Raw genomic sequence first — 9,253 nt, forward strand, 5'->3', positions numbered from 1 at the left:
CCTGCGACGGGGTTGTAATCCAGACCTGTTCTATTACTTCCTTACTGGAGGAGCTGGCTGCGGGAAATCACACGTCATCAAGTGTGTTTATGAGGAGGCGACCAAGGTGCTCTGTCAGCTTCCTATGTTTCACGGCCCACCGTGCTCCTCACAGCCTTCACTGGAACTGCAGCTTTTAACATTTCAGGAAAGACGTTGCACTCAATTTTGAGGCTGCCCTAAAGCTTGAAGCCCCCATACAAAGGACTTGGAAACTAGTTGGAATGCAGAGATCTTAATCCTGGATGAAGTGTCCATGGTCTCCAAAGAGCTCTTTGCTTATGTTGACATGAGATTTCAGCAGATTAAGGGGATCACCAAGCCATTTGGAGGAATGTCAGTCCTGGCTGCAGGAGACTTCTACCAGCTGCCACCAGTTGGCAGGGCAAAAGCTCTTTGTGTCCACAAGGTAGGAGTAATTGATTTGTGGAAGAACCATTTAAAAACAGAGATCATGCGACAGAAGGACGACAAAGACTTTGCAGAACTTCTCAATAGGATGAGAATCAAAAGGAAGGCCAACTCATTTAATGCTGAAGACAAAGTTCTGCTTTCACGGGTCATTGTTGAAGCCAAACATTGTCCCACAGATGTCTTGCATATTTTCCACACAAACAAACAGGTGAATGAGCACAATGTGCCAGCTGTAGCCTCCCTGAGCTCGGAGGTTGTTGATGTTTGGGATCAAGATTTTAGAAAGGACAAAATGGGCAAACGTTTGGTCCTGCCGCATTGTATCAGTGGCTGTTACGTCCTTTAGGCTGTAGAATGACTTGGGGTGCTCTGTGTTGTGTGTGTTCTCTTTTAGGCTGTCTGCTGGGGAGGAGATTTGGATTACAGTTCCGCCCACATTTCCCTCATCAACTGGCAGCCAATCAACACACAGGACAGAGAACCACTTAAGGACCATTCCAGCCACCATTCGAGGCTCATTGTTGTGGAGCCGGAGGAGAGGAGAGGAGAGTTGGAGTTGGGTAGAGTTACAGATAAGTCTTTGTTGTGTGTTAGAGTGATTAGTGTGGTTAGTTGTGGGTTTGTTGTGTATTTGTATTGTCTCTCCTTTCATGGTGTGTTGTCCTCCTGTGAATTGTTGTGTAGTTGTTGTATATAACACTTTAGGTTTGGTTGGTTGTTCACTACTCACTGTTAATAAAAGCACATTATTTCACTTGGGCCTGATATCGTTGTCTTCCCACTGCACACATTCCCCTCGTTTGTTGTCATGTTTCCTGACCCAGCAGACAGGGATGTGACAGTGGCAGAAAACAGGACTTGCCTGACAAGATTCAGGCTGCTCTTGGTGCTCAAGTCATGCTCATAAGAAATCTGGATGTGGAGGACGGTTTGGTCAACAGAACCTTTGGAATGATCGCGAACATCGTGACCACCACCACAGAGGATGGAAAGTCTTATGTAAAACTCATTGCATTTCGGCTAGACAACCCTACAGCTGGAAGTAAACGCAAATCCAAGGACAACTAGGTTTACGTTGAGAGATTGGAGGAACAGACCACAATCAAGTCAGTTGGTCAACTTCAGTTCCCAATGAAGCTGGTGTTTGGGTGCACCACCAACAAAGTTCAGGGAATGACCCTGACATCTGCTGTCGTATGTTTGAAGCGGATGATGCCCTCAGCCACACAACCTCCCTTGAAGGGTTGAGGATTGTAAATTATGATGAATCTAAGGTCTATGCTGATGAAAACATCAGAACAGCCATGGAGAGCATGACTCGAGCATCATTTCTCGACACGTCACCACTTTGTGCAGTCGGGCCATCCAGCAGCAACATTAATAATAGTCCACCACAATGTTGAAGGAGTTCTCTGTCACATCGAGGACATGAAACTGCATCACCAAGTAGGCCTTGCTGATGTTTTATGTCTGACAAACTCATTTGTTTGGATCCTCTGTTGCTCCAACGTGCCAGTTACAAGGATACTCGTTGTTTTGCCGCAATCGACAAGTATCTTACAGCAACAGAGCAGACATGGCCGCAAAACATGGTGGTGGAGTCGCGACCTACTGCCGCAGCGTTCTCAATGCAAAGGAGCGACGGTTTTTCCAAAGTGTTACTGACCTAGAGTTCACTGCTGTCTTCGTTGAGACACCTCTCAGAGTTGTGTGTGCCACAGTTTACAGGCCGCCGACTTATGACCGTGGCACGTTCCTTAAGAACATGCAAAGCCTCCTGGATTCCCTGGTTTCAATCGGTATTCAGCCCATGTTGTGTGTGGGGATTTAACGAGGACCTGCTCTCCACAGGGAAAAATTAAGGAATTGTTCCAATCCAGAGGCTTTACGCAGCTCATCTTTGAAGCGACCACTGAAAAGCAGACACTGGTTAACCAGATCTACATATCGCAACCGGAATCTTGTGTGCAATCAGGTGTTTTCCAAGCTTACTACACTTACCACAATCCTGTCTTTTGTGTTTTCCATAAAACACAGGATTAGGTCCGGATTCTCAATATTCCACCAGTGTGTTGTGACCTCAGGTACACTTATCCATGAGCATGGTGTGTGCAGCTCTTTATAAAGAACGAGAATGGAGCATGATTAATAATGTCACTTTTGGAAATTGTTTTATGCGTGCTTGAAATTAAGTGGTAAGCCAAGCAAAAAGAGCTATGCACTGTGTGTTGGTTTCCGGGTCTCTGCCTACTTTATTTCCGTCAAAAGGAATGATGTCCTCAAGGCTGAGGTAAGTACAGCATTATTGCTCAGTGACTAAACTTATTTTTGTAGGTATGTTTGGTGTATTAACTCGCTGTAAAAACCTTAGCCGTTCTTTCTCCAAGGTGCAACAGAGAAGCAAATCAAAGCAGGAAAAAATTATATCACAAAGCTAAGTTACTTTTTCCATTTCACTTTTAAATGAGTTTTGTACAAGTACAATTGTAGTGCTTTTTGTTTTAATTCTAGTTCTATGTAATCTTTTAAATAAGCCATTCTTTTTCAATACAAGATCTTAATGATTTTCTTTTTTTCTACCCTATCCTTAATGCAACACAGGATCAATTTAAAGCACCAGAAGAAAAAGAAAAGCACAAAGCTAAGTCCTTTTACAACTCTTTTCCACTGTCTTTAGAAATAGTTTGAGATATATATACTGGTAGTGATTGTTTTCTGTAAGTACTGACTTTGTGTGTATGTGTGTGTCCGTCCTTCTGATCCAGGTTGCAACAGATCCAGGATGTTTGCCTCAACCTTCACAACTAATCAGGGTTTGGACCCAGGACCTTCTGAAATCCAGTGAATCTTTTTTAATGTGGACTCGAAGCCTTTGGCTTGTTCTTTATGGGACTGCATTTTACTGTTCTTTCTACTGTTCTGCTACTATTTTATTGAATTGGCTTGTTTGTAGAATTATAATATTGAATTTCTAATTATACTTGTTTTCCTGTTCCATTTTCATTTAATTGTTTGATCAGTTTGAGATGCATTTAGATTTTAAAATGGTTATTTACCTTTTTATATGTTAAATAAATGTTATGTTTTGATCATCTTTACGTTGTCTTCCCCTTTTGTATCTGTTGGGTCAAATTGACCCAGAACATATTTGAGGTTTGTAGTTCACGATAGACATAAAATGTTTATCTGTAACTACATGTAGATGTAGTTAAGGTTTAAAGCATTCACAGTTAGCATGGCTAAGCTGTTAGCATTCAAACATGGTACATTTCCTATAACATATTTAATTCTGTTATAATGTAAAATGCATTCTTGGCATTTTAAAGATGATGTTTGGAGCATGTTGAAATATTAATGTTAAAATTAGCATGCTAGGATAAAAAATACTAATGTGGCGTGGCCACAATTTGTCACATAAAATTTTGTGATGTTTGGAGCATATTGAAAAATGTACATAATAGCATGCTAATAATAACATGATAATGTCAAGAATGCTAACAATGTGTGCCCAGGATAAGTCATTTGGACCATGTTCCAAAATTAACATCTTAGCATGACAAAAATGCTAATAGCATGACAAAAATGCTAATAGGGCAGCTTTACAATGCATCATGTTGAAATAAAGTCTTTATAAAGTGGCCAATGGAGCAGGCGCTCTTAATAAAGTAGTGAAGATTCAGGCATTCCTAACAAAGTAGCTGACGAAGCAAGCGTTCCTAATAAAGTGGTCGAAGGAGCAAGTGGTCTTTATATTATGATTTCCACACTTTTTTTTTCTTGGTTTTCTGGGATAGTCCAGGTTTTCTTCACCCCCCGTTGGTGTCATCGACACATCCAATATGTCAGATTGTGAGACTTTTTAAACTTTGAACCCGATTTGTGGGCGACTTTTTTCCAGTTTTCCCATATGTCAGAAGACTCGGTGAGGCCTTTGGCCTCACTTCAATTTTTCGGGTCGCTAGCTTACATGGTTACCCTCAGAGAGTCAAAAATGTATTCCCAACATACTGACAGGCCCAAATAATAATAAACTAGAATTCCCGGTTTATTTTAAACGTCTGAAGAAACGATCGAAAATGAACATTCTGCATCCTCCGGAGTGTCAGGAATGATTTGCTCCTATAGGTTCCTCTCGGGTTCCGGCCCTCTGATGACGATAAGCCATTTTTGGGGCCCGTAAAAAGAGGAGAACCTGGCAGTGGAGAGGTTGTTGGGCCTGACATCTCGAAGCCGTCATAATTTATGTCGTTTGGATGGATGTGTAGAATACATTAGAAAATGGCAACCTTTAAGACACATATTCGTACAGGCGTCTCCGTCAAAAATCCGTACATCCGAAGCATCAATAAGAAATCAACTATTTATTTAAAGGAGGACCAGACTTTAGTCGTGGAAGGTGTGGTGCTGCGTCCCGTGGCGGTGGGTGAGCTGTGGGAGCGAGAGGAAGATTGCCCCGGATTGATTCGGTTTCTGTTGAGACTAGTCCAGGTCTATGGAAATGCAGAGCATTGCTTGACATGCTGCATGCGCATCTTCTTCGTCGTGGCGCGGGATGTAGGAGGAGTTGCACACTTCGTAGCAGAAGCGGTTGATGGTGCAGCTTCTCCTCGTGGATGGTCTGCTTGAGCGGCTGCGTCAGGTACGGCGCTCCGTGACGTGCAGCCCCTCCTGGCTGGACTCCTCGGCCGATTGAGTGACAATGTTCTGTGGATGCAGAACGAAACATTAAAGAAAGAAAGTCCAGTTGCCACAACTCAACTTTCAGACAAACACTAATGACAGATGAGAGCCCAAAAACAGAAGTTTTACAAAAGGTCTCTTAAATCACGCTCTGTGAGTATAATTTACCACGCTAGTTTAACCCACATCACCTTATTTAAATTTGGCTGCTTCCTTACCAAAGTACTGAGCATTCTCTATAAAGCACTGCATAACAGCAGCCTGGAGCTTCAGCTTCCTCTCAGTGCTGCCGTTCACCTTCTCTGTGCCCTCAGCAGAGTGCAGCAGGTTAGGAGCAAAGACCACAGAGAGGTTACTGCTGTCCATCCGGTTCTCTGCACTCCTGGACCAAATGAAGACATCATTTTATCAACATGTGAAAAAGAGTGAAGAGGGACGACCACAAACACTCTGATAAGAGTGTTACTGCTCCTTCAGCAAAGGCCATACCAGAACCAGACAGCTTTACATGGTGTGTGTCAGGTAACACCCACAGCTTTAAACAATAAAGTATTATATACCTCTTAGAGACACTCTGAAGGAAGCTAAAAAAGTACTGCAGAGAACTTAAATTCCGTTCAGGCAGCACACAGGACAGTAGCATGGTAGCCTTGGTTCTCTCCACCCACGTTGCCAGCTTCTGAGCTTTAAGAAGAGCTCTGTGCAAACCCACCGGAAGGATGGGCTCTGGAAGCTCCCTGGAGAACTGCTTCAAGAGGCCAGCCACGTCCAGGGGGAGCGCTAAGGACAGGCAGTCCTCGCCCTGGTCCAGCTTAGCCTGCCGAGACACAACACAACCCTGTCAAACACCGGCCAAGGTCCCAAGGTCAGACGGAGTCATCACTCACCCGAAGAGCCTTAATACGCGCAACAGAGCCGAACTTCCTGAAGATGCCCTCTGTCTGCACGTGTTCAAACAAACTCGTACAAGCGTCCAGCAAAAAACTGAAAAAGAAAAATACACATTTACACAGAATACTTAAACACGACCGAACTTTACTGAAGTTTGCCAAGAAACTTAACTTCCACAGAATAAATCAAGAAACCATACAGGTACAGACAGGGCCCTATTTTCATATTAACAAGTTCAATTATGGGGCGTTTAAATTACTGATGTTGCTTAACGAACATTGCCAAAAAAAACACAACTGTTTCTATACAGGTCAACCTGGTCCAAAGCCACTGTTCAGTAATCGCAAACATACCAACAAAAGAAGAAGAACTCACCATGGTACGCTGCCATAGTCCTGCACAACACAGTGCTGCAAAGCATCCAGGGCAGTTCCAAAAACCTTCACCTGGGGCACAAAAACACTCCAAATCATCCCTCCACAAACCACAAAACCTTTATTTCAACCCGAGCTAATGTGCAACTCCATCACATGGACACTTGTCCCCCTGAAGCCCGGCTGATCGTTCCTGCTGCTTTCATTCCGGCGCAGCGTCCCAGGTTCAAACGCTTACCGAGCGCGCTGCAGACATCTTGCTGCTCCGCTTTTTATTCCGTTTCTTCATCTTTATCCCGAATTCGGAGCGGAGCTGCTGCATATATGGGTGTACGCGTATTTTATAAGTTCAACTAACTTAAACTATCAAGTTTTACCTCAGGCCACAGTGCTGCCCTGTTGTGAAACGGCTGAAAACTCCAGACAAGTTTTTGCCATTTTCTTATCATTACAAAGCAATTTAAGGTCTGTGCACTTTGGATGCTCCTTGGAAAATAGATTTTCTGTCTACAAGGTATGTTGCTTGCTGTAATGAGGAAACCATTTTGTGGGTGAACAAGGTGAGTTGTTTTCTCTATTCAAATATTACAAATTAGAAACTGCAGGAACATTTGAATGTGTGTAAATTATGAGCTCGTCTGAAGTGAACAGTGAGCATTTGATACTTGCAGCATTGCGTTTCTAGTGTAGGTCTCTACTTGTGTTTTCTCTACAGTTTTGCCAAATTTTTTGCACTACTAGTTTTGTTTAAGGCCACCGTAGCCCTTTTACCCCCCAACTATGACAGCTTTACTCATCCTTTACTCATATGACTTAATATTTTAAATGTTATTAGTGGAATGAATTATATAAATGTGTATGACAGACACACAGATAAGAATATGTACAAAATATGTATTTCTTCTCTTTATATATTTAACCAAGAAACCCAAAAGAAATGACACACACATAAATCACACCAACATAAAAAACCAACATAAACTAAAGAAATATCGTGGTGCTTCGGGAGTCACTTACGGCTCCCAGCAAAATATGGCACGCTTCAGTACTTCAGTCACTGTAACTCCTGACCTCCTGGGAAATAGTCCGCTGCGGTGCTCCTCGAGATGACGGGATGACCCTGGAAAATATGCGGTAGCGCAGACTGCTATCTATCATATAATACTTCCACTTTGTGAAAATATTCACACAGAATACACTCCAACAGTTTTTTTATTATACACATTTGTGATAATTTATGTAGAACAATTATTTGGTCATAGATGGTTTGTAATTATACACCTGGCCAGTAGGTGGTGTCCTGTGCACATGAAGCTGCGAGAAATGAACCCTTTTAAGTGTCTAACTGATACGTCCATCCAGACTAACATACCGCTAATATTCAACTTCTTTATCAGTTCTTTTTTTCCACACAGTGTATTACTCTCTTCTTTTTTGTTCTCCCTCCTTTTCCATCCCACCATTGCTGATAGGTCAGCGCATCACAGACAATAAAATGAAACAGAAATAATACTGAACAATATTTAACTATAATAACTATTTACATAAAATGAACATAATAACATATATACACATGTAGCATTCTAGAACGTTTCTCTGGGTTACACCACCTTATAATGCAAGTACTGCTCTGCCATCTGCGAGAAGAGAGCACAGCTTTCAGGGGGGGTTCATTACCTTCCAGAATGTCCGGAGGGAATGGATGCTGCAGCCTCCATGGTGGTCAGTGAAATGCAGAAGAAAAACCCAGATGATTCTCTTATTAGAAAGAACATTGACATCACATTTGCTCTGTTGTAAAGGATGAGCCTGACATCAACCAGATGATCCAACGCTGGCCAGCGCTTTTCACTGAAAGTCAGATTTGTGAATGTGTCCTTTTTCTTATTTGTTTTACATACATCATGTTCAGAGAGGTTTATTAGTGTTATAAATAACTCTGTCTGAATATGAAAAAAAACTGAGCATATTTTATATTGAGTTTAACATGATTAACCTGGAGTAAAGAAGAGGTCTTTGGTGTTCTTGATGGGTTGTGTCCAAGTTTGATGGAAATGTTCAGGTCGGATAGGAAAGCAGTTAGCTGACCAGCTACATCACACAACGGTGGGTTGATATTTCTCTTTTCTTCTTGTAATGGTATTGATGGTTTAGTTCAATACATAAACTTGTTCTCCCACCTTCCCTTGTGGTATTTCTCTATATGGACAAATAAACTGATATAAGATATATTTCTTATATATACTAAAGCTATACAGCTAGTTAAACTCTTCCTGCAAATAATGGCTTGAGTCATCGTCAGTTTTCTTTACGCAGTTTACTGTTTAACAATCATAAATAAATGGTCTTTGTAACATACATTAACGTTTCTTTTCTTAAACAAATAATGCCTTTAACATTAACCTAACACTTTAATTTATGAAATTATGTACTCACAACATTGCATCTGTGGTGATTACAGTATGGATTACATGCGATGGACACAGATTACACACAAATGAATTCTAGTGTGGTCTTGACGAATTATAGGCAAACAGGATATGAACCATAACAACTTCCTGTACAAAATAAAAGCACTCGCTAAAAGTCTCTTACTCTGAACCTTTCAAAATAAAGTTGCACTCAAAAGATGCCTTAGAAGGCAGCACAGGGGCATGTAGATTTGGAGTTTTTTTTCTCCCTTAATAACGTAAACCTTCATTTAAAAACTACATTTTGTGTTCAATTATGTTATCTTTGACTAATAGTTAACAGTTTTTGATGAGCAGAAACATTTAAGTGTGACAAACATGCAAAAGAATAAGAAATCAGGAAGGGGGCAAATAGTTTTTCACACCACTGTATGTTCTTCAAGA

General features: G+C 41.5%; 1 protein-coding gene across 4 annotated transcripts; it reads right to left on the reverse strand.

Annotated features, from left to right (window-relative positions):
• Positions 1-4,498: 4,498 nt before the first annotated feature.
• LOC114763591 (rho GTPase-activating protein gacW-like) lies at positions 4,499-8,944 on the reverse strand. 4 transcript variants are annotated; one of them, XR_003742356.1, is made up of 9 exons: positions 8,835-8,944; positions 8,395-8,597; positions 8,076-8,110; positions 7,416-7,518; positions 6,400-6,470; positions 6,021-6,117; positions 5,846-5,950; positions 5,352-5,515; positions 4,499-5,157 (listed from the first exon to the last, which is right to left on the reverse strand). XR_003742356.1 is itself a non-coding variant. In XM_028953357.1 (8 exons), the coding sequence occupies exons 3-7, from the start codon at positions 7,859-7,861 to the stop codon at positions 5,486-5,488; spliced, it is 426 nt and encodes a 141-aa protein (XP_028809190.1). In that variant the 5' UTR covers positions 7,862-7,863; positions 8,076-8,597; positions 8,835-8,944; the 3' UTR covers positions 4,499-5,157; positions 5,352-5,485. The 4 variants fall into 4 exon arrangements, 2 of the variants coding, with proteins under 2 accessions (XP_028809190.1, XP_028809189.1); XM_028953357.1 differs by lacking the exon at positions 6,400-6,470 and adding an exon at positions 7,771-7,863 and having other exon boundaries at positions 8,076-8,597; XR_003742355.1 differs by having other exon boundaries at positions 4,504-5,157; positions 8,076-8,597.
• Positions 8,945-9,253: the final 309 nt, after the last annotated feature.

The sequence above is a fragment of the Denticeps clupeoides genome, chromosome 14 (genome assembly GCF_900700375.1).
Source record: "Denticeps clupeoides chromosome 14, fDenClu1.1, whole genome shotgun sequence".
NCBI lineage: Eukaryota > Metazoa > Chordata > Actinopteri > Clupeiformes > Denticipitidae > Denticeps > Denticeps clupeoides.

Coding starts and splice junctions, on each gene's coding strand:
- LOC114763591 (XM_028953356.1), bottom strand. CDS start 5,499: ATGGACAGCAGTAACCTCTCTGTGGTCTTTGCTCCTAACCTGCTGCAC. Junction 5,158..5,351: donor AGAGAATGCTCAGTACTTTG/GTAAGGAAGCAG, acceptor CTGCATCCACAG/AACATTGTCACTCAATCGGC.